Below are 25,006 nucleotides of genomic sequence, written 5' to 3'. Positions count from 1 at the left end.
AACGCCATCCGATCTTAGTGAACAAAGACCCTCGGCTGGATTACAGCAATGCTATATTCATGAACATGCTGACTTCAGCATTAAAGAAACCGCAACTAGTTCAGAATGCTGAAGCACAGCTCACCTCAGCAACACAGGCTAGCACAACCATGTCAAAGGACTCTCCGCTGACCACAGGGGAGAGGATTCGCTGCTTGAAGATGGAGAAAACATATGCCCCAGTGATAGTGAGAAAGAATATGCCTCTTCCAGGTGTAGTGCTGAGGAATATGGGTGTTCTCAGTATCCGAATCCATTCTGGTACCATAAGGTGCTTCGGCACCAATTACAGTCCTGGCTTTGCCAGAGATGCCTCCTCTGAAATAGGGGTCAACACTGAGAGGGGCTTCACTGGAGCTGGAGGACTCCGTGTTATAGGCTGCTCTGTATAACCAGCTCTCGACAACAAGCGGAAGCTTTACATGGTCTGTCCTTGTGGGAGGACACCGAGCTTCGCTTGGAGTTTATGCCTCTGTGTTTGGAGCCACTCCTCTTGGTTCTGGAGGTGTTGTTATTGGTGCCAGGTCTTTTCTCTGCACTGTCTTCTTCACAGCGGTCTTTGGTGTGACATGTCTGCTAGATGTCAGTGCTGGATGACACTGGCTCTTTGCTAGCCCAACTCTGGAGCTGGTCCCCTCAGGTTCTGAGGAGACCCTCATGGATTGCTCCAGGAGATGAAGCTTAAACCTGATGTCTCACGACTTACGCATCCTAGTGGAGGATGCAAGGCACACTGAACATCTGCTGGGTATAGTGAACTCACCTAAACAGCAGGCACACCAGCTGTGTCCATCTTTCAGGGTAATTAGTCCAACAGGGCTTGGAGCCTGTAGGTTTTGAGGCTGGCATGTCAAGCAGCTCTGTTTGTGTGTGCATGTAAGGGGTCTGTACAGGGGGAATCTGTCAGTGCTCGGTCCAGACAGGTTGATATATATCATGATAGTCGTATGTCAGAGTCAGAAGAGTTGTGAAGATTTGTAGTAAGTTTTTGTAGAAAATTTAGCCAAAGCCAAGAACTGATGGGGTCAAACACTTCACTGGTTCCATGTTGCTGCCACTGGTGGTAAGACGGTACCGAGGTAGGGTTGTTGCCACCCCACCCTTTATGCCCTAAGAGAGAAGCATGAGAAAGCACAGGGTGCATACATGGCCCCAAAGGACACTTATTAAAAAATCCTCTAGTCTCAAGTGCATGAGGAGCATGTGCACCTACAGTGGGAACAATGCTGACACATACTTGAAGAACTGTGTGTTACTCTAACACATCAGCAGCAGCAGCAGGAGCTAAAGTCTCCAGAGTGCTCCGTCCTTAAAGGGGACAAAATCTTCCTGGACAGGTAAATCAGATTAGTTCCACATTCTGAACAATTTTAATATGGACTGCTGTGAAAAGTGTCATTGAATCCATCAACAGCTTAGTTGGAATGGAATTTGCCTGCCTTGATAGGCCTTCGTGGTCATCCTCAATGATTCCTCGAGAACGCTACGGACCGACTCTTCTCTGCAGAGCCCACCCAAAATCCTGCTACCTTTAAGAACTCCATCCAGTGGAGTAAAGGAGATCTGGCTGGCTTTCTGCTCAGCCTGTGAACTGCAAACTTCAAAACACTATGGGAAAAGTGCAGTGTCTCACATGAAGGCCTCTGTACCTCACCCACGTGAAAGGACCTGCATTGCTTATTTACAGTATTATGTTTAAGTCTGTCCATGAGACTGTTTGCTTTTTGTAAGTTTGATAAAAGTGACAGGAGAGTCAGATTTATTTTTTGTTTTGTGACAGCACCCAGCAGCCCAAGCCAGGTTCAGGTCCCCATTGTGCTGGGTGCGGTTGTGAAGGTGTCCCAAGGAAAGTTAGTAAAAAGGGTGCATGAGCAAAGGGGCCCACAGGATAGTACAGAAATAGCATTGAAGTTACCACTGACAGCTAGTTTGAATTGTTAACTACCTTTTCTCCTCATCGACCCACCTCTCACTTCTGTGGAGCTGACACCGATGCTAGTCGTTTCGGACTTTTCCAACTTTAAGTAAAAAGAAACAAAATATAAAAGTGAATTTCAGTTTAACACACCCCCCAAACAGGGAAGCCAATATACAGTCTCTGTCTCTGGAACTTGCTTCATATTTACATCATATCTTAGCACAAAGTTATTTTGTACAGGAATAAGTATTTTACATTCCTAGCGAAATTTGCCACCCATCTTCTTTTTCAGCCACACCATTCTTTTCCGGGGAGGGTGAACGAGGAGGAAGGTTTTAGAAGATTGCAGCATATACTAGTATGGAACGTTTGTAAATATGCACCAAGTTTAGCTATTCAAGTACACACTTATAAATGAGTATCTTGTGCTTTTTCAACCAGATTACATCCTAATACATATGAAATTTCACTGAAAAGTTAAGTAAATTACAATACAAATGTGTTATGTATCTGTGTTATTCTATGGCACACAATCTAATTGGGAGCACTCAATATTATGATGTTATTTATAATCCCTTTTATGGAGAATGAGCCTTCAGTACTTTAGAAACTGGCTTAGTAACATACACAGTGTACAAGGATATACCTTCATCAGTTGCTTAACTGCAAACACCTCTCTGTTGAAACATGGCATGGTTTTAATATTTTGTACAGTGAATCCAGTTGAAACTACATGGGGGGGCAGCTTTATTTTTGGTTGGGGGGATATAACCAACTCCAGAATACTGCTTTCCAACTAGGTTAAATGTCTCTGATCTAGCAGAAAGTGCTAGGGAATTTGTAATGATCCTAGAGCAGTGGCTTTCAACCTTTTTTTCATTTGCAGACCTCTAAAAAATTTCAAATGGAGTTGCGGACCCCTTTGGAAATCTTAGCCATAGTCTGCGGACCCCAGGTTGAAATCCACTGTGCCAGAGCATTCATAGCCTCAGCGTCTCATCTGAATGACTGCATCTCGTTCTGCTCAGGGTCCCTTGTCGGGACACTGAATCATTAATGATCCAAGCCGCCTACGGAACCACCAGCACCTTGCAGCACTGTGGCTTTTCCACAGCAGTCTGCCAACAAAGTGGTGACATAGCCTTCTCCTGCTGAGCTTATGAAAGGAGGCAAGATCCCATCTGGAAGCGGTATAAGCTTTATGCTAGAGAGTATCCAGCACTAGCTGGAGTGTCTGAGCAAAGTGAATGCCCATAATATGTTTAATTAGGGTTTTAAGTTAAGACTGGTTTCAGAAGGTAGCTATGATGCCCTTGCACAAATGTTATACAACTGGCGGGCAGGCAGGCAAGCAAGCAAAAAAATCTTGTGTTCTGTGCCCTGGGGGCAACTCACTTTTAAAGTGATGGCACTACAGGCCTCGTCTAGGACCCAAAGTACTTTAGCAGTCTGCTAGATCTCACGGAATTAGTCACGGGGGCATAACGGAAGGCAAGGAAAGACTTTTATTATAGCTAGTAGCATGATAATGTCTACTAAGCACATTTATATTTATGAGGCACAATAACTTACCTGACTCTAGTTAAGTTATACATAGCTTTTCAGTTCCAGTTCACCTATTAATCTGACATTTCTGTTACAACCATATTGCTAGTATTTACATTCACTGAAAAATAAGTGTGCAGAAGTGATGGAGGGCAGGTAATCAATTTAAATGAATACATGGAAAATGATCTTGACAAATTGGAGAGCTGGTCTGAATTCAACATGATGAAATTCAGTATAGACAAGCGCAAAGTACTGCACTTAAGAAGGAAAAATCCAATTCACAACTACAAAATGGGGAAGACCTGTCGAGGTGGCAGTAAAGGATCTGGGGGTTATCGGGGACCACAAACTGAATACGAGTCATCAATGTGATGCAGCTTCATAAAAGTCTAATATGATTTTGGGCTGAACTAACAGGAGTGTCATTTGTAAGACACAGGAGATAACTGTCCCTCTCTACTTGGCACTGGTGAGGCCCCACCAGGAGCACTGTGTCCAATTCTGGGCACCACAATTTAGGAAGGATGTGGACAAATGGGAAAGAGTTCTGAGGAGATCAACAAAAATGACAAAAGGTTTAGAAAACCTGACCTACGGGGAAAGGTTGAAAAAAACTGGGCACATTTAGTCTTGAGAAAAGACGACTGCAGGGTGACCTAATAGTCTTCTAATATTTTGCTAAGGGCTGTTATAAAGAGGTTGATGACCAATTGTCCTCCATGTCCACTGAAGGTAGGACAAGAAGTCAGGGGTTTAATCTGCAGCAAGGGAGAATTAGGTTAGATACTAGGAAAAACTTGCTAACTATAAAGGTAGTTAAGCTCTGGAACAGGCTTCCAAGGGAGGTTGTGGCATCCCCATCATTGGAAGCTTTTAAAAACAAGTTGGACAACCCCCTGTCGGGGATGGTCTAGATTTACTTGGTCCTGACACAGTGCAGGGGGCTGGACTTGATGACTTCTTGAGGTCTCTTCCAGCCTGACATTTCTATGATTCTATGCATGAATGAGGAACAGAAAATAATATACAGAGGCCAGATAGTGGAAAGAGGGTGATGTCTGCCTATCAAGGCTTAGATAAATGCTCAAAAAGGAGTAACCTCAGTTATCAACATCACTATGAATATATTTAACATTCTTAAACCACCATGACATATCACTTTTCCTCAGCTCTCTCGCTTTAGAAACAGGATTTAAAAAAAAGAAAAGAAAAAGACTGCATTGAAGGATTATATGAATTTTTGAACCCAAGAGTAAAGTTTAGTTTTCTCTAATGAATGGCTAGTGAAACACTTGTATGAGTCAGAATACATGTGACAAATTGAAAATAAAAGCAGTGCTGCACTATGGAAAGCAGTAAACAGAGAACCCAGACAGAAAGTAAGCTACTACGGCAACAAGCAATATAGAAATGCTTATAGATAGATGAATCTGCATATCCTACCATTGGCTCTTGGATTCTGAACTCTGTTCTGCTGTGGCCAGTGGCTGTAGCATTGTTCAGCATGGCAGACATTTCCATGGCTGCTGGATTTATGGGTATAAAAGGCACAGTCACAGCCTGACTAGCCAATACAGGGTAAGGTGGCATTTCAGAAGGTACAAGTGACACAAATTGATCCTGAGCAGCATTAGCGTCCTGGCAGGTGTCTGGGACATTAAGGCCTGGTTCTCTTAAATCCAATACAAGTGTGGGAATTAGTTCTTCATTAAAAGGCGGTAAGCTAGCCAACTCGCTCTCCCCATGCTCTAAAGGTACAAAGCTCTCTGGTGTCCCTGCTGATGCAGAAGATGTAGGAACACACTCTTGGTACAGCAAATTGCGCAACTTCTCATCGAGGCTTTTTATTGTGTTGTCAGCAAAATCAACTCTGGGTGGCCCTTCTCCATCTGACTCTACTGCACAAGGTGGCTGCAGCAGACCCATGCCAAGGCCAGCGCAGGTGACAGGCTGGGACTGGGTCAGCATTATATGTTGCTGGGATACAGCTACCGGTAGCTGGGGAGGACTTTGAAGCTGAGAGCCTGTCAGATTTAGAGGATCAGAGACAATACCCCCAGGAAGCAGCTGGTTCACCAAGGAATGCTGCATTACACCAGGCTGACTGGCCTCTGACACATGGTGGATTTGTGGCGCAGGCTGGAGTTCCAAGACAACGGCATCAGAGAGAGCAGGAACGGGGCAGAATTCGGCTCCTTGCGCAGGAACCGTTAGAATCGAGCTGGGTGGCCTGACAGTACAGCATGAGATCTCCACATCGGGAACACAAGCATCTTCATCCGTCTGCTGCAGCGTTTGCAGGGAGGATTTTGGAGCAAGCTGAGCATCAGAAGGCTCCTCTAGTGAAGCTGCATTGTGGGCAGAAGCATCAGGCTGACTGGGCATTACCAGGTGTAGTGGAGGATACTCTGGTTGACCTACATTAGCAACAAACTGTTCTGGGACATATGGAGCAGTTCCCTTTAGTGTTGCAGCTAAAATTTCTGCCTTAGTCTGTAAAACAGCTGACGACACTGCAGCAGGAACTTGTGCCAAAGGACCAGGTGTTCCACAGGGGCTGTCGTATACACTTGTTTGACTAGGGAGCTGGTGACAAAACAAGACACTAGGTGTGTCTGTCACGGCAGAGCTCATTTGCTGATCATCGGACTGTTCAGGATCTATAAGGAGTAAAAACACCAATTTCACCTTTTACAGGCTATACAGAGTGAACCATATAAAGTAACTGCAAAATTTCTTAGTCAAGTTTAAATACAGCAGGCCCTGAACTGCTAAATGTTTTCTGTTAGAAAACTAGTAACCCAATATTCAAATAAGGACCACAAATTGCAGACTACAGAAGATATTTCTGTAAAAAGGATGCAGCCTATGATAAACAGCTATGAATAGAACTTAAATTACAACACCTAACTCTTAACAGAGTTTAAGAACACTGGGACTTTTCTATAAATAATCAAAAGACCATCCACATTTTAGTTGAAAATTATATGCTCACATAAAATGTGTGATCCTACAGAAAAGCTCTTCATGCTGGATATGATCTATCCATTTTGAATGGGTACTGTGTACTGCACTCCATTGGCCATTAATAGTAATAATACACTATTTATGAACTACCTTGTTTCAGCAGCGTGGTAAATTGAGGTTCATAAAAAGGTCCATATCCTACACGACTTTTTAGACTGCAAATTATGTGGCCGATACTGCAGGCTCGTTTTTCATTTGTACAAAGTTCTTAAAATTCAAGCACCTTTTGGGGCAAGGCTCCCATGCTATTCTGGACTACAGTGGTGCTCCCCAACTTGCTACCCCCAAATCCATGGCTGATGAACAACTAAGGTAAGAGCTGCCCTAAGCCAAGGAAGACACACCCATGAATGATTCCTTCTTTGGCCATGGCCTCCGAGTGAGCGGTGATGGCGAAGATCGGAAACCAGAAGCAGGCATCATTTCTGCTGATTATTTTGGCGTTATGTGTAATCTGTGAATAACTTTTAGAAGAAGAAACTTATTGCAGGAATTTGTTTGGCCACACAGCTTTGCTAACAACTAAAACCAAGCCACCGTACTTCCTCTGCAAGATTAGCCTATCTGGTTACCCCCACACAGGTGCTGTGGACGGCAGCAGTTTGAGGTGCAAAAAAGTAATTAAAGGAGAACTAACAGTGCCTGTGTTAGCATCTTTGGTATCCTATACTGGTCAGCTCGTGAAGCAACACCACACACAATACTTTTCAGCCTCTGCCTCCCACCATGTTGCAGCTAAAAGGAAACAATCATGATGAAAGCATGGGAGGGTACAGGAAGAACTGACAACTGCCTCTAAGACGACAAGGTCGATGGCCCACACCCCTGTTCCCTGAGATAAACGAAAGCTTTAAAAGTTCATAAATACCTGGACCTTCTGGCTGTTTACTCTGAGGAACTGCTGGGGAGAATTCTGGTACTTCCTCAGTAGGGTTTTCCACAACAGGGCATATAATAAACCACCTTTTTCCAGTATGTAAAACTAATTGTGAAGAGCAAAATAAAGGGTTAACATTGTATTTGTTTTGGAGCATCTATACAGTACTTTAAGAAGCTGATCGAATCCAAATCAGACTTATTCTGGATGTGAAACTCCCACATTTTAGGAAGAGGCACGTGTCTCTACAGTATTCATGGAGATTAAAAATAATGATCTTACTGGACTCCCATAGCAAAGTGATCTTGGGATGGAAAGAGTCCTCTGCCTTACAAGTGACTGTATTAGAGTGGGACCCAAGGCCAGATCCAAAGCTCACTGAAGTTGCTGGAACGACTCTCTTTGATTTAAATGATGTTTGGCTTAGGCTTAAAGTGAATTAATTGTACTGTAAAGAAGGTATTTATAATAGAAAAACTGTTTTTTTGGTAATGTTTTTTGCAACTTACTTTATCTATTTTCCTACATAGGTGGTGTTTTTTTACTACTGCTCTCCTACATTTATCTTGAACTTTTACGTCCTCATTTAAATATATCAAATTACTCAGTTTTCAAAATTCTATTTACAAACCAATAAAGGCAAACAGTATACTTTAAGACTGGCCAGCAAGTGTGAACTATCGAAGAGGAGCCAGGCAGACTGCGGACACCATTGTTTGGGAGGAACACCATTGTTTTCAGTCACTGAAGCATGTTGTGCGGCCCAAAAGAGGTTTTACACACACAAACTCAGAAGTGCCTGGCAAATAGAGGTGTGTACAACACATGACCACATACAGTTTGGAAATGAGGTTTAAACAGGATATGGTTTTATTCCCTTCTCCAGTTTAGAGAGGGAGTAAAAGCCCACACTGATACCTTCCCCTTCTCTGGGAAAGAGATAATATACCAAACACATCCAAAAGAATAAGACTTCTCACTGGTAAGAGAGTTGGCTGAAACTTCCTGGTTACCAAATTCAATTGCATCTGCAAACATGAAGGCTGGAAGAGCCAATCTCTGTTAACTTCCTTTTGCAAGCTTAATTATTGTTGAGAACAAAAGAATACATTTATGAAAGTCTCGTCTCTTCCTGCTCAACCCCACTTCCAGTTTGGAAGTACCGGGGATCATCGCCAGTTTGTAAAATTTGTATATTTCCAATACACCCAAACACTGGTTTAATCTATTTTAGCCTTGGCACTTCAAAGCTGCTAACAGCAACTGTGGCTTTTACCAGGCCTATATTTTTAGGATATATTCCAGTCACCTGTAACTGGTGGAGTTATTTGGAGACTGCTAAACTTCTGGACAGTCTAATATTACCTATTAATTGCCTGATAGTTCGATATTCTATTTGTATTCAAAAGCACTTTTACCATTCTGCTGATACATTGGTGTCTTCACTTGAGATTGCCGGTTCTCCTGTTTAAAACAAAAAATATGTTTTTAGACAAGCACTAATGCAGGAACATTTTTCTAAGGAATATTTGTGTTGCAAATCTTACATGAGAAGAGGCTATAAAACAAACTTAAAATACAGTAAGTAGATAAAGAAAAAAATCAGTTTTGATATCAAGAAACCCTCATTTATTAAAAAAAGAAAAGGAGTACTTGTGGCACCTTAGAGACTAACCAATTTATTTGAGCATGAGCTTTCGTGAGCTACAGCTCACTTCATCGGATGCATACCGTGGAAACTGCAGTAGACATTATATACACACAGAGACCATGAAACAATACCCCCTCCCACCCCACTGTCCTGCTGGTAGACCCGACACACAAGATTCTTACTTCATTCATTTCTAGTCTAGAGGCATCTTGCTGGGGACTTGTTCCCTGATCAGAACTTCGTTCTCCTTCTGTATCTTCACTGAGCATATCTTCTGCTTTATCAATAATATCTTTCATTTGTTCAATGAATGTCTCTTTTTCAGTCTGCAATATGAATTCCTTCTCTACCTGTATAGAGCACATTAAGATAAACCACTAATGGCTGTAGGTCAGTACTCACTGTATGGTCTTAACTAGCTTGAAGTTTGCATCTGTGTACGGAGAGCACGTGCATCATTCTTCATGGGAACTAGACCCTAAAGAGACAGTATTCTTATTTGGCCTCCAGCCAAACTGAATCACCCCTCTCACAAAAAATTAGTCGTTCTCTGGGCCTGGTGAGTTTGATACAAAGTGATCACCTTGCTTGTGTGTGTAAGAAGCATTGTCTTGTTTCTCATCCCCCCCAAAAGACAGACTTTGTTACAGTAAATAGACATAAAAAAAGCCACCCAGAGCCCCATACCTACAAAACACAGAGCCTGGCTTGCAGGTGTGCTTAATGCCCTAAGTTCCCATGGATTTCATTTGGGACCGTGGAAGCTCAGCCCCCTCTGAAAAATCAGACTCACTGCATCTGTGATCTAGATCAAAACCAGAACATAGTACAGGAACGACGTGCTCCCCAAACCATGCAACCTCAGAAGTGGGGAGGTTTTGTTGGGGCTAGCATGGGAGAGAAAACTCTTGGCCCTTTTAAGGACTGCACCCCCACCACCCCTGCTTGTGGACTTGAGGAACAGGGCACTGGGGCTCATTGGTTGCACAGGGTGTAGTATAAGCCTCTTGGTTCCCATGCATCCAAGGGAGGGCTTATAAGCCCTTCCCCCTCCTAGGGAACCATTCTCCCCATTTGCCCTCTCTGGGCTCTCATCCCAGAGAGGGCAAATGGGGAGAATTTGGGGAATAGTTGCCTTTTTGCAGCTGGGAAGAAATTATTCCTCAGTCCCAGATTGGCGGGGGGGGGGCCCCCCGCGGGAAGAAGAGGGGGTGTACACCTTCCTCTCAGCGGCCCGGGAACTGGGCAGGAAGGTTTGGTTGCAAAATTTTGTTGCAAGCTGTTAGGAACCCAGTGCAGGTAATTCTTCAACAGGGGTCTGGTCCACAGATAAGACAGAACTGGAAGAGGATTAGGAGAAAGCATCTCCTAAAAAGCTGGGGCTGGGGCTCCTAATCTTTGGTACAACAAGGTGACAACCCCTCTTCCCCACCCCCTTAATCCTCCTACAATGAGAGGGTACTGGTGTTCCAGCAGTGGTATTGGGATAGGTGAATAAGGGGAGGGGCCGATCTCAGCTCCCCGTCAGGTGACCTGGGTTAAAGTAGGAAGGAGAGCCTGCGCTGGATGCATTATTGTCTGATAGTTCCCAGATGTGTTATTAAAGAAAGTTGTGACCTGTATAAATCACATTTCTGGGGTCTTGTCCTTCTTCCTGTGGTGTCCTGGCCAATCAAAGTCGTGCTTACTTTTCAGATAAGCAGGGCTGGTGGCACCGCCTGTTAAGGTTGCCTGACATGTCCTATTATAAGACCCTGCTTTGAGTGTTTATAGCTTTTCCAAACTAACTGATTGGGCTAAATTTTCCAAGCTGGGCGTCTTCTGGAAAATTCTAGCCAAAATGGTCAATGGTTTCTGGACAAGGAGACTGGGACTTGGATGAGGAGCCAGGTTTGGGGAATAGCCAGGATTGGGACAAGGTCAGATTGGAGAGGATTCAAGGCAGAAAAATCTGTGCCCATTGGCGCACACTCCCTTTGAGAGCCTGGACTAGAACCCAAGATTCCTGAGTCACAGCCGCCTTCTGCTGCTAGCAAGTATCTGTGAAACCCATTGGCAAAATGTGTCTCTCATACCTCTCTAGTGCTGAGCCACAGAGAGGATGACAACCTACTACTGCTATCAATTACTCTAGTAGCTGAAGTGGCAAAGGTCTGTGTGGTTGATCTAAAGATGTCAACCTTGCTGATGATCCATGTGCGTGTCAATATGATGCCACATGATGGAACTGTTTTTTTCAGTTTATGCTTTTTAAAACCTAGGAAATTACACAAACTATGTTAAAAGAACATTATTAAGGTTGCAAAAAGTCAAGCCCTCAGTAGTTAGGAAATGCCAGAATTAAGGCTGCCTGTGCCACATTCATAATGCATAAAACATAGGCTTTAATTATATGATCTCATATTATTTTTTCATAGCAATCTTAATTTTGGCATTCCCTAGCTTTGGAATGCTTGACTTTGCAGCCTCAGTAATGTTCCTTTAACACATTGTGTGTGTGTAATATACATATAGTTTATGCAACTCAAAATTTTAAGTGTCTTTTCAAAGTTTCTTCGCAAATAAGGTCTTACCATGTAAGTAGCAATTTCTTCTGGTGCATCACCGTCTAAATCAAATTTAAAAGTCACCATTTTGTGATTGTGTGTTTCCAGCTGACATTCCACCATCTTATCCCCTGTGTTGCACACCTATAAGAAAAGAGTAATGTTGATAATTATTTCTGGCATGTCCAAGAACAGAAGTTCAGCCTAAGACAAAGAGGTTGTACTTGCATTTAGAATGGTCAGCTTTGGTCTGCTCGACTTCTCCTGGCGTGATCGAATGCGTGTAGATTTCTTATGTTTCTTTGAAGGCTTCCCTTCTTGCTTTCCACTTCCAACCACTCCTTCAAAGCTGTCACTCATCTCTTTACCTGAAGCAACATCGGGACTCATGTAGCTTTATAACAGGGAAGGAAAAGATACCCACACGGGATGTGGATATGGAAAGAAGAAGAAGAAAAACAGTGACTACAGGAAAACAGTGGATCTGCTTTGTAATAAAACTTTTGAGAGCAGCATGGCTGGCCACAATTCAGCAAGGTCCTTAAGCATGAGCATAAGAAAGCACATGATGTCCCTTGCACAATTAAATCAGGGCCTTAATTTCCACTGAGAATAGCTCCTTTTCCTCAGGGGCCCTTACAGTCTGTCTTTGAATTGCAAGGGTCCCCATTTCCCCAACTTATTTTCTTACCCTTCTTCAGGTTCTACTCTCCAATGGCGAAGGTACATATGTGACCTTCTCTAGAAACCATCACTTTTTGTCAGTCAGAGATGCAGGGAAAGGGTCACACAGGAGAGTGACATGAGATACAGAATACAACTTCTGCAGCTGCGGGCCATTTTACGACCAGGCACTTGTTCTTAGTCTATGAAGGTGCAACAAAACTCTAATGTGGAGAGAGGACCGCAGGGCATTGCTCTGGGATATGTTCTGATGCAAGCAGCTTTAAATGTTGCCACGGCTAGGAAAATTAGTTTTTCAAATATAGCTAATGAGGAAAAAAAATTTGAGAGCGATCAATCACTAAATATTTGGCGTCCTTTCCTATAAGAGACTGTAGGATAGCATATTCACTAGGGATGAGTGAACTCACTTTGCCTAATTCAATTATACCCAAGAATTATAGGTCTGAAAGTTACTGGAACCTGGAAAAGGTAAATTCCACCTTCCATGAAACACAAAAAAGAATTGAGCACGCCACAGAAACACCAGACACAGAGTTAGTGTCCTGAACCCTTAAAAACGCTACTTTGCCTGCATGAAGGGAAGACTGAGTTTATTTTCCTTCCCTAGAGCCATCATGGTTTTTACAATGGCATTCAGCCTGTAAAGCAGAATACTCCTTGCAAGTGAGAAGCAGTTCTAAGGCTCTCGGCCTGTATTTACTTGTGTCAGCCTCGCTTTTTGGTGAGGTAGAAATGGGGGCAAAGGGAAATGTTCAACTCTGAATACACAGGGCAGGTTTCCCTTTATGTAGAAAATTTGTTCTGGTTAAAATATAATAGCTTGAAGGTAAAGATAAACGTTACCCCCACGAGTTTGGGTCCTCCCTCAGGCTCAGACATAAAAGATTGGACATTAAAACATGAATTAAGGCAGTCAGCCAAATACAGTGGAATTATGGTAGTACCTTAAGGCTCCAACCTGTATTGTGCTAACCATGCTAAAGACAGAGCTGGCTTGGTCTATACATTAAATTAATACAATTTTTGCTATACTGGTATAGTTAAAAGCAGGATAGTCCACCCACTAGAATGACTGCAGTTATATTAACATAGAGGTGCCTAATATTGGTATTAGCTCTTGCTGGGTGGAAACAGGAATAACCTCCAGTGGTGTAAGGCACCTTTATACCAGTATAACTGCACCCACACTAGGGACTGTGCCACTTTACCTACTTTGACAGAAAAAAAAAAATCATACACCTAACCAAAATCGTTAAATAGCACCACAGTTGTGTGTAGACCAGGCCTAAGACAGAGTCCCTGCTCCAAGGAACTTACGGTCTATTCACATAAGATAGACCAACCCAAATAGCTAAACTTCATGTATGCAACTTGTTACTTTCCCTAAACCTATCACTTACTATCTCCAATCTGTCCATGTGCTACCAACCTAACACTCTCACTCTACACCCTGCTCCACCCCATTACAAAAGACAGAAATTCAGGCTCAGGCTTGTGAAGGGGGAGAAAGAAAAAGCTTCCAGAAATCAAAAATGTTCACATGCTAGAGAGATTGTAAGAATACCTTTCACAGCTCAGTGCTAGCGTCTGCTGTTTTTCCAGTATTGCATGCTCCTAAAATATAAAAAGAAGTAATTTAAATAGAGACATCAGGCAACATTTGATATATTGTATTTGCATATGAAGAAACATGACACTTTGTAGATCAAGATTTTTGGTAGAACAGTTTTGGGGCATTTAGAAGGATATTTTCTGAAAATAAGATTTTAATCCCACACCATTTTGTTTAACTCATTCTCAGAACTTGGAATGCCACTAAATTGTTGCTTTTGTCGCTAGCATTTCTTTTGGAGCACAAGCCAATATGGCTGTTCGTACACACGTGGCTGTTTGTTAAAGCCCACTTTTGGAATAGAGTTTGTTAATAATTTAGTTCTCCCATTGCTCACTCGGCAGCAGAAGAGCAGAAAACAGAGAAGATCTTACATAAATCAGCAGTTTAAAAAGAGTTCACGGCAATCGAACAGTGTTAGTATACTTGGGATCCATGTCATTACCTACCTGATCTTATTTAAATGGATCTAAATTTTTGGCCTAACCTTGTTATTTTTTTGCAGTATCCTACAGTAAAAAAAAAAAAAAAAAATGCATACAGCAGCAACGTTTAATATTTCCAGTATGTTTTGCTTATGTTTGAAAGTGCATGATGAATTTGGAAGAAAGGAGAAAAACACTGACATACTGGGCTGCCTTCCACCCTCTTCTGCCGGCTCCACAACAGATAGATTTTCCTTTAAAAACAGTTCCCCACTCTTGCTATCACTGGTTCAGCTTCACAGTGGCAGCACTAGTAAAGACACCCTGCCACCAGTCTCCAGGGCTCTACATGTGAGGTGGTGTAGGCCTAGTCTGAGCAGAGTTAGAAGAGATGATGCTTAAAGCACCAGTAGTTGCTGGAGCCCTCTGGCACTCCCACCAATGGAGATAAACTGGTGGCAGCAACAGCAAGACACTAACCAAAAATCCTAGTGTAGCCACATGTTCAGGAACCAAGTCAAACCAGATGATCCAGCTGTCCCTTTCAGCTTAAACTCCATGACTCTAAGGGTATGCCCGCACACAGAGGTGCCAACTTTTCCCGGCGCCGGTGGGCACTCGAACCCACCTGCCCCCACTCCGCCCCTGCCCCGCCCCCTCCTTGCCCCTACTGGACTCCTTCCCCAAATCCCCACCCCAGCCCCACCTCCTGCTGAGTGTGCTGCGTTCCCCCTCCCTCCCAGTGCTTGCCGCGTGAAACAGCTGTTTTGCGGCGGCAAGCGCTGGGAGCTAAGGGGAGAAGTGGGGACGTGGCGCGCTCAGTGGAGGGGAGGTGAGCTGGGTCGGGGTGGGGAGCTGCTGGTGGGTGCAGAGCACCCACCAATTTCCCCCCGTGGGTGCTCCAGCCCCGGATCACTATGCAGACTTTCTGACTTGGGTCTGAGTCCATACTGCAAAATGATAGGGCATGGATACAAGTCACAGCAGGACTTGGGCTCTGATCCACCTCCTTCACAGGGTCCTATGATCCGGGTCATGAGTGCTTGCTGACCTGAGTCAGATTGATGTGCGTGTGGACAGAAAGGGGCTTGGACTCAGTGTAGACATATCCAAAGTTTCCTGAATCCTTTATGACTGCCCTCTAATGGAACGAGAATCTGCATAGCAAAGTTAAAATCTGTAAGCCTCTAAAGGATACCATGATCATGTTGATCATGTGATCATGTTGGCTATTGCTCATGGCTCTATAAGCCAGTTGTACCAAACCTGACTGTTTTCTCAACAGAATTACAAAATGAATAAACAATGAGATCACAGACACAACATATTTAGATTTTAGTAATGCACTTGATCAAGTGTTTTACAAAATCTTAGTTGCCTGATCAAATCAAAATGGCCAGGGATTTGAGTGCTGTCACATGGATTCAAACAAACGATAACGCCAGAGAGCAGTGTTATGGCAAAATGATAATGAAATGAATTGTTTTGAATTACAATATACGAGTCTGATATGAAACTCTCCTTATAAAAGGTTATACCTAAGAAAACTGTCACAAACGTATTTCACAGTATCTGACATCAGCACAGTCATCAAGGGGTACTTGGATCAATTTGACCCTTATGTGGATGGGGACTCACAAACAATCCAGCTCCAGTGGACAATGATTATCGTTCAACCTAAATGAGGAGTTCCTTTGTCTTGCAGAGCAGATGGACAACAAGGGCCAGCACACAGGCTCATGTGAACAAACCTGTGCCCTGCACGGAGAAAAGTAGAGACACGTGATAAGGGCAGGTATGGCTTTAGGATGGGGATTTCCCAGGGGACAGTACAGGGCAGGGAGGGTTCAAGCAAATCTGGGGTCCTTTACAGTCACTCAATTGGGTCTCCAAGCCTCAAGAATCAATGTGCAAATCTTCCCTCCAAACCGCTCTTCTCCATCACGTGGGGAATGGAGGGCCAAGGGAGCTGATCCCATAAAATGAGAATGGGAACAGGGAGTTTATCCAGAGCTACTGTGTGTGAATGGAGTTGGGGAAATAGTGGATGGGGGTTTCCAAGGACATGATAAAAAAGTAAAGAGATATCCTTATGCCTCAGGGGCCTCTCGTTGCCATTTCAGTTCTCTCAGAGAAGCTTGTACTTCACATCACATTATGCTACAGCAATACACATCACATCCATATTTCATAGCTCCCAGAGTGGTATAGAACCCCCCCAACAGACACGGCAGGTGTAGCAGCATTGTCTATAATGGTTCTGGTGCTGGGTATATGCAGGACCCAGAGTGGGCAGGAGGAGAAACACCCAGAATCTGAGAGGAGTTGGATACAGCTGGGATTTCAGATGGGTTTTTAGCAGGTGAAATTCCCATGTGCACAGATTTGCTGATTTTGCTGCCAATGTTTGAGATCCAGGACTTGTGTGAAAGCACTGGGTTGGAGAAAATACCACAAGTCTCCATGTTGCTAATTTCTCTAACAAAAAACACATACACTTCAAATCCTTAAGGTCTTCCACTGCTTGAAGGGGCAATGGAAATTTATCAAAATGGGCGGTGGTCTCCAGAGCGGTGCCATAAAGTTTGGCTGTACATTCAGTCTTATTTAACATCTGCACTGATGATCTGGAAAAGGGGCTTAACTGTACCTTAATGAAATTCACAGACTGTTCAGTGCCAAACTGGGAAGAAGCTGTATATACCAGAGAGGAAAATACAAACTGACAGCTAAAGAGCTTAGAAGCATGGGCAGAAAGAGAGATTGAACCTGGAAAGGTGAAAGCCATTGCTTCAGGGGAAGAGATCCTCCAAACCAGAAATGCTCCATGCAGGACAAAAACCTGGAAAGCAATGGTGCTGAGGGAGATTTCAGGTTGGGAGTGGACAGTAAGTCAGATATTGGTTTGCAATCTGATATAACAGCCAAAAAGCCAATGCAACTTTGCTTTGCATAATAATATGCATTACAACACTGAAGGGAAGGCAATATACCTGTATAAAACTTTGTCAAGCCTCAAAGTTAAACAACTGAGTGAGGTCATTCAAAGAAAAGCCAAAGTAGTGATTACCAGGAAGTAAAAAGTAATTGTGTTACAAAGAAAGACCAAGAGAGCAAAAGGTAACTTTGCTACATGACTGCTAAGAAGGGACATTTTTGGTAATTTTTTTTTTTTTTTTTTTTTACCAAATATGATAAATATTTACCAATTTTTGAAGAATCTAAACCATCAGGAATGGAGTGAAATTCAGGGCAGTACAGAAAGATATTACACTAAACAGTAACGGGATGGGGGAAAAAAGACTTAGGCTGAACATAATGAATGACTTTTAGACCATGAGATATTAGATTATGGAATAGTTTCTCAAGGCAAGTGGTGGAAGCCCCATTGATGAGACATTTAAAACAAGACTGGACAACACACTGGATGGCACTGTATGGAACATTCCTGCACTAGCCCATGGGCGATGACCTAATGATCTAGAAGTGTAATTTCCATACCAATTTCAAAACTATCTTTGCATACCCGTTCAACTGAGGATGAAGGGAGTACTTGAGAGCTGAGTTGTCCAGGTGTCTTATTACTCCAATAAATGACGTTAAGGAGACATTTCCCAGGTTAACAAGTATAATATAGGTGTCAGAGTGGTATAATATATAATCTCCAGCTATATATGAAATAGTTGCTAAGATGATGGTTCAGCCAATAAAATATAGTCTAAGATAAGGGGCTCCACAGAGTGAGCTTGGATAATGGCTCTTGTGAAACAATTTTATATCTATAAAGGAGATTAGTGGCAAGCATGGTAAATCGTTTAGGAAAAAGTGTTCTACCTCTTGAGTTGACTCTGTAACCGACTGGATGGCAGAACATGGAACCTGCTGCCCCAGAGGCTGGGAAAGATCTGGTTGAAGCTGCAGAAGACCAGTAGGCTGAATAGGCAGACAATGATCTATGGGCACTGTTGCACTAGCTGCAGTAAGGTTGCCATGAAGTTGAGAAAGACTTTCTGGCCCGAGGCAGGGAGGCAATATTTCAGGTTGCAACTGCAAAGGCGATGGCATAACTATTGAATGCTGCATTGGTATTACAGGCATCTGGGTTCCAATTTCCAAACCATATGGAGGATGTCCAGTGATCTGTTGTAATACAATAGAGACCTATTAAAAACCCCTCTGTTTAGGGTGTTCATGACTCATTAAAGTCAAGATGCAAAAGTTGTTTTTGCTAATTAATTAAACCTATGCTGAGAACATCTCTATGTTTTTTGTTTATGGGACATGGAAAGAAGAGAACCATAAAGACTTGTTTTCAAAATACTCAGAGTTAAAATAAAATAAAATACTCAGAGTTAAAATAAAAGGCTGCTACGTATATAATTTCTGAAGGTACAACAAAGAGCATGCATGTCTGAGCATTTATGTACTACATGTGTGATTATTACTTCCTTAATGATATTTGTAGGAATCATGCAAAACTAGGCTGGATCCTGCTTATAATTTCAAAACCCTGTTTATATCCCATTTCCTTGAACACTTGGCTCTATTTCCATAAGCCTAGGGCGTGTACATGGAGAAAAAGATGGAGAAAATACTTAACAGAGTAAACAATATTCAAGTTGGCAGGGTCAGATGACATTCATCCGAGGGTACTTAAGGAGCTAGCTGAAGCAACCTCAAAACTGTTAGCAATTATCTTTGAGAACACCTGGAGGATGGGGATGTCCCAGAAGACTAGAGAAGGGCAAACATACTACGTGTTTGAAAAAGGGGAACAAAGAGGACCAGGGGAATTATAGACTGTCAGTCTAACTTCAATACCTGGAAAGATACTGGAACAAATTATTAAACAATCGATGTGTAAGCATGTGGAGAATAATGGGATTATAAGGACTAGCCAGCATATATTTGTCAAAAAGAAACCATGCTTAAGAACCTAATTTCCTTCTTTGACAGGATTACTGGCCCAGTGGATGTGGTGGGAAGCAGTACATGTGATATATCTTGATTTTAGTGAAGCTTTTGTCACAGTCCCAATGACATTCTCGTAAGCAAATGAAGGAAATGTGGTCTAGATGAAGTTACTTGAAGGTGACTGTACAACTAGTTATAAAACCATACTCAGACTAGTAATCAATGGTTCGCTGTCAAACTGGGAGGGCGTATCTAGTGGGGTCCTGCTAGGGTGACCAGACAGCAAATGTGAAAAATCGGGACGGGGGCAATGGGGTGTAATAGGAGCCTATATAAGAAAAAGACCCAAAAATCTGGACTGTCCCTATGAAGTTGGGAATCTGGTCACTCAGGGGTCAGTTCTGGGTTTGATACTATTCAATATTTTAATTAATGCCTTGGATCACTTGATAATTGCCCCGTTCTGTTCATTCATTTCTGCTTCTCGTTTTGGACAGGTCCTCGGCATGCAGCAAGAAGGGCTGAAACCATTGGGACTGCTGTGGGCAGAACTGTTTGGTTTTAACTGCCGGTGTATAAATCCTCAGAGATTGAAGGGTCACCCTTGGATCTTTAATCTCATCTATTTTATTGGAAAAAATGTGAGGGGCCTTCAAATGGGAGGTCTCAAAAAGTCTGTTGCACCTCTGGGGGGAAGACTTGATGACTGCAGCCAAGATGAATGCCAAGCAGTGATGGCAGAAGCCATAGCTTAAGCCACAGAGTCTGCTGCATCCAGGCTCACCTGCAATGCTGTTTTGGTAAATGATCTGCCCTCCACCATAGCAGTGAACTCCTGCTTTGACCGATCAGGAAGCTTGTCTTTGAACTTCAGGATATTATCCACTCTGCTGAACCTGTAGTGACCCAGCAGAGCCTGCTGGTTCACAACCCCAAGGTGTAACCCTACTGTGCAATGAGGCTTCCTGCTAAACAGGGCTAGCTTTTTTGCTTCTTCTCTTTTGGGGTAGAAGCCTGGTGTCCTCGTCTCTCTCTTTTGTCAGCAGCAACGACTACCAGGGAGCCTAGAAGAAGGTGGTTATAGAAGTGCTCAAATCCCTGTGATGGCACACAGTATCTTCGGTCCCCCCGTTTTAGCAGTGGGAGGCAGGAAAGATGGGGTTTGCCATAAAACCTTGACAGGTTCCAGGATAGCCTCATTAATAAGGAGAGCTACCCTAGTAGGTACTGCAGAGGCTAAAATGTCCACCAGGCTGGGTGATCTTTCTCCTGTACCTCTTCTGGTGGGATATCCAGAGCTGCAGCCCCCTCTTCAACAAGTCTTGATGAGCTCTGAAATCATCGGGGTGGGGTGGGACTCAGTCACTATTGCCTCCTTAGGCAGTGAAGAAGAGGCTAAACGTTGTTGCGGAGGTCCCTCCTCTAATTCCTCCACAGGAGAGTCCTGACCATGTCGTTCCTGCAGCACAATACCAGTCCTGGTCCCTGGGAAGGAAGACAGTGACCTTGCTGTAGAAGCTCCCAGTGCCTAGCCAATGCAGAAGGGCGAGAAGAGAGGCTCTAGAACGTGAAGGGAAGACCCAAGGGGTCCAAAAGGGCCATTGATATGGAAGCGGGACCCAGATATGTGCAAGCCATTGGTCTTTAGAGTGCTGAGACTGTGGCTGGTACCATGGTGGACAGGCATCTTGCCTCACAGTCTGATGGGGAGTCTGCTTCCTCAGACTATGGTGGAGCTGACCCGGTTGGGACCAGGGAGACCAGCTCAGAGTCTGGAGATGGGGGAGCTGGCAAGATCATTGCTGGTTTCCTTCTAGATGGAACTCTGGAGAGAGTAGCTGTAGAAGCCACCGGTGCTTTGGGGCTGGAGCTGTGACCATGCGCTTCCAATCCCCATACCGGGCGAGATTCCGAACTAGCAGGGGAAGTGGGCACCAACAGGTTAAGCATCTCTCTGGATGTCTTGAAAGCCTTGGGTGTAGACTGAACCCAAAAGGGCTCCTGACTGCATTTCCAAAAGGTGCACCAGTCCTTCAGGGATCAGTCTCAATGGGAGCTCCACAGGTTGAGTGTGCAGTGTTTGAAGCATCACTTCCTTTTGTTTGTTTTAAATCTGCTGCCTACGGATTTCACCAGGTGACCCTTAGTTTTTGTACAGGGTAAATAACACTTCCTATTCACTTTTTCCACATCATTCATGAATTTATTGATCTCTATCATTCTCCCCTTATTTATCTCTTTTCTAACCTGAACAGTCTGTTTAATCTCTCTGCATATGGAAGCTGTTCCATACCCTCGAATCATTTTTATTACCCATCCCTGTACCTTTCCCAATTCTAACGTTTTTTTTTTTTTTTTGAGATGGTGTGACCAGAGCTTCATGCAACATTCAAGTTGTGGGCATGCCATGACTTATATAGTGGCATTATGATATTTTTTTGTTTTATTACCTATCCCTTAGCTAATGATCCCTAGGATTTTGTTCTCTTTTTTGACTGCCGTTGCACACAGAACGTTTTTTTTCCCCCAGAGAAATATCCATGACTCTTTCTTGAATGGTAACAGTTAATCTAATTTAATATGCAGATAGAAATGAAGGCACAGCATCCTTATATCACGGAATATGTTTACAGAGGAGTCTATCATGGAGGTTATCTGGATAACAGTTTGGTGTGTGTTGCTGGAAAGGAGTAGCATGTTGCTTTAGTGCAGAGGTAGTCACTTAAAACTGTACAGTAAATTACGGCAGAATAATTTTGAAATCATATGTTTGACCCAGGAGATAGCGAGCAAACAAATATTAGCCATCAACATCAGTGAGACAGTGACCATATTGGACGCTTAGTTATTCCTAGAAATACCTCTCCCTTAAAAGTACTTTAAAGACAGAACAATGTGCTTCTGAATATTCTCTGGCCTAGGTTTAGTCTTCTATTTCATTTGAATTAGCTATTATTTGTCCTACTGAACTATTTCAGGACTCTACCACAGATGTGTCAGGTAAATGATGCCTTTGTGTCACAAGCGGGAATAGCAGCTCATGGTGTTTGCCATGCATACTATGCATAAAAGGCCAGATTCAACGCTCTTTGAAGCCAATGGAAATATTACCATTGATTAGTTCAACAAATTGTATCAGGCCCAAAATGAGCTAGAATTCTTCACAAACAATATGTCAGTACCAAATATATGGCTGAAGACAGAAATTTAGATACGATGCAGTAAACTGGAGATACCATGGTACAGTAGACTGAAACGGGATGTTAAGAATTTCAATCCACATGCCATTCACATGTAAACAGATGTAATAAAACACTTTCTTCTTCAACCTTCATTTTTGAAGTAAGCCATTCTTAACAGATTTGACCCCTCCTACTATCTCCTGCTTGGGTCTTGCTGTATTGTACTTTATGTTGTCACATTATAAAGGTGACAACGGTATCATTTGCAGACTCATTAGTAACTCATGAGCCACTTATCTTGCAAACGGTGCTAATATTAGAAGTCCTATTTTATGCTTCATTGGTTTTAACAAAAAGGACCTGCAGCTGGTATTTATTTCTTTTTTGTAGATATCCTCCAAGCAGCCTTCCAGAAGTATTCTCCAGCAATCATTTCCCTTCAGTTTAAAAACCCACTACTTATAAACAGTTCTACATCAATAGAACTGACACAGTATGTCCATATTCCAACATGCGTACATATCGACAGTTCACACAGGATCATGCATGTACTGTACTATGGATATTAAAATCAGTGGTATAGTATCCCTTTATATCTGGCCGTTATGGACTGCTTTTCTCCCTTGTAACTGAAATCAGGATGATCATCCTTTTGGTGTGGCCATTTTTCCTTCCAGCTGGGACAAGGAGAGAAGGAATAGGATGCTCAAGAAGTGATCCTAACCTTCCTTCTACAAATCCATTAGACGATTATATAAAGTATACTACACTGGGTCAAGACTTCGCGCAACAAATTCAACTGCTTAATCCTAGTCCAACCAATAGCTACCTCATACTTAGGGCCCTACCAAATTCACAGCCATGAAAAATGTGTCATGGCTATACAGATTTCATGGGAAGGGAGAGCAACATTTCTCAAATTGGGGGTCCTGACCCAAAATGGAGTTGCGGGGGGAGGGGGGAGTCACAAGGTTATTTTAGGGAGGTTGTGGTATTACCACCCTTATTTCTGTGCCGACTTCAGAGCTGGGTGGCAGGAGAGCGGCAGCTGTTGGCCAGGCACCCGGCTCTGAAGGCTGCACACCGCCCACAGTGGCGCAGAACTAAGGGTGGCAATATGGTACCATGCCCCCCTTACTTCTGCACTGCTGCCTTCCGAGCTGGGCGGCCAGAGAGCGGCGGCTGCTGACCGAGGGCTCAGCTCTGCAGGCGGCAGCGCGGAAGTACGGGTGGCACCACCATACCAGGCCACCCTCACTTCTGCACCGCTGCTGGCGGCAGCTCTGCCTTCGGAGCTGGGCTCCCGGGCAACAGCCGCCGCTCTCCAGCTGCCCAGCTTGGAAGGCAGCACCGCCACCAGCTGCAGCGCAGAAGTAAGGGTAGCCGTACCGCAAACATCCCTACAATAGCCTTGCGACCCTCCCCCCCCACTACTACTTTTTGGGTCAGGACCCCGACAATGACAACACTGTGAAATTTCAGACGTAAATAGCTGAAATCATGAAATCTGTGGTTTTTAAAATCCTACGACCGTGAAATTGATTACTACTACGAACACTGCATTACTGTGCTGACACCAATATGCACGAGTAAAACACCCGAAGTGCAAGGAGCAGAAACCCCACCTGCATGTTTATAATGGAACAAGGCACAAGATCTACTACTGTTAGTACTGATACAGTCCAGTGTCAAAAGGGTTACCTGGTTACCAACTCCAGACGCGGACACAGTCTGTTCTGAAGGATGAATTATGCTTGGCTGCAGTGACTGAGGAAGCGGAGGCAGCTGCTGCTGCGAAACTGCTTGCATGTTCTGAGCGTGATGGGGTGAGGGAGCGTCACTCTGAATGATCTGCTGGAAGGTAGGCTGGTACATCTGTTGCTGGGAGAGATGGGATATTGCGTGATGTGTTGGCAAAGCTGACCCTCCCGGTGGAGCCACAGCAAGTAATGGTACCGTAGGAGCCGACATATTTGGCACTATTGTTTGGCAGGGCAAGACCGAAGAAGCCACGGTAGTATGAGGAAGGTTGACTGCCTGCCTGGACAGGGCTGGGGGAATGGATGCCAGAGGCAGAGCAGGATTCATGGGAAGGCTTGGTATAATCACAGCTGGAGTGAAATACTGGGAAGGAGCAGGTATGGGGGGTGCATTTGCAGCAGGTAAATCAGAGAGGCTTGGAGGAAGATTGTCAAGCCCTGCCAGAGGAGTAACTGCAGGAATGACAGGAAGCTGAGGAATCTGAAAAAAATATAATATCACATAAATTGCAAATGTTTTAAATTGATGGTACAAATTAGTTTCATCTGCCATCTATTAACTCATTGGTGCCATGCTAATTATGTCTATTTATTAGTCACTTCCTTCCATTTCCAGAGTTTCATAAATAGCAACACTTGGATAAATCGATTTACTGAATACAAAAGGAGAATTTTAAAGTTTCTGGCCATTTTTGAGGCCAAAGAATTCACAACGGTTTCCAAAACTAGTAGGCAGCCATACAGCAACCTAATAATAAATAATCATTACTCTGATTCTGAAACAAATTAAAAATCATACTAGGTAGAGGCGTCAAAAAGT

The 25,006-nt window shown here is 43.5% G+C and overlaps 1 protein-coding gene across 1 annotated transcript in view; it reads right to left on the bottom strand.

Moving 5' to 3' along the window:
* The window catches only part of WNK2 (WNK lysine deficient protein kinase 2), a 163,142-nt gene that overhangs the window by 32,779 nt on the left and 105,357 nt on the right, over nt 1–25,006 (bottom strand). Inside the window, exons 11-20 of the mRNA XM_077821699.1 lie at nt 24,128–24,667; nt 18,165–18,470; nt 13,858–13,907; nt 11,835–12,000; nt 11,634–11,750; nt 9,243–9,410; nt 8,828–8,873; nt 7,401–7,514; nt 4,949–6,165; nt 1,985–2,057 (exon numbers count right to left, since the gene is read on the bottom strand). Of these exons, the coding sequence (XP_077677825.1) occupies nt 1,985–2,057; nt 4,949–6,165; nt 7,401–7,514; nt 8,828–8,873; nt 9,243–9,410; nt 11,634–11,750; nt 11,835–12,000; nt 13,858–13,907; nt 18,165–18,470; nt 24,128–24,667 (2,797 nt within the window). The remainder of the gene's footprint in view (nt 1–1,984; nt 2,058–4,948; nt 6,166–7,400; nt 7,515–8,827; nt 8,874–9,242; nt 9,411–11,633; nt 11,751–11,834; nt 12,001–13,857; nt 13,908–18,164; nt 18,471–24,127; nt 24,668–25,006) is intronic.

This window comes from Eretmochelys imbricata, chromosome 7, assembly GCF_965152235.1.
Source record: "Eretmochelys imbricata isolate rEreImb1 chromosome 7, rEreImb1.hap1, whole genome shotgun sequence".
Lineage (NCBI taxonomy): Eukaryota > Metazoa > Chordata > Testudines > Cheloniidae > Eretmochelys > Eretmochelys imbricata.
Note: the sequence above shows the minus strand (reverse complement) of the source record. Positions and strands in the feature narration are given on the sequence as shown.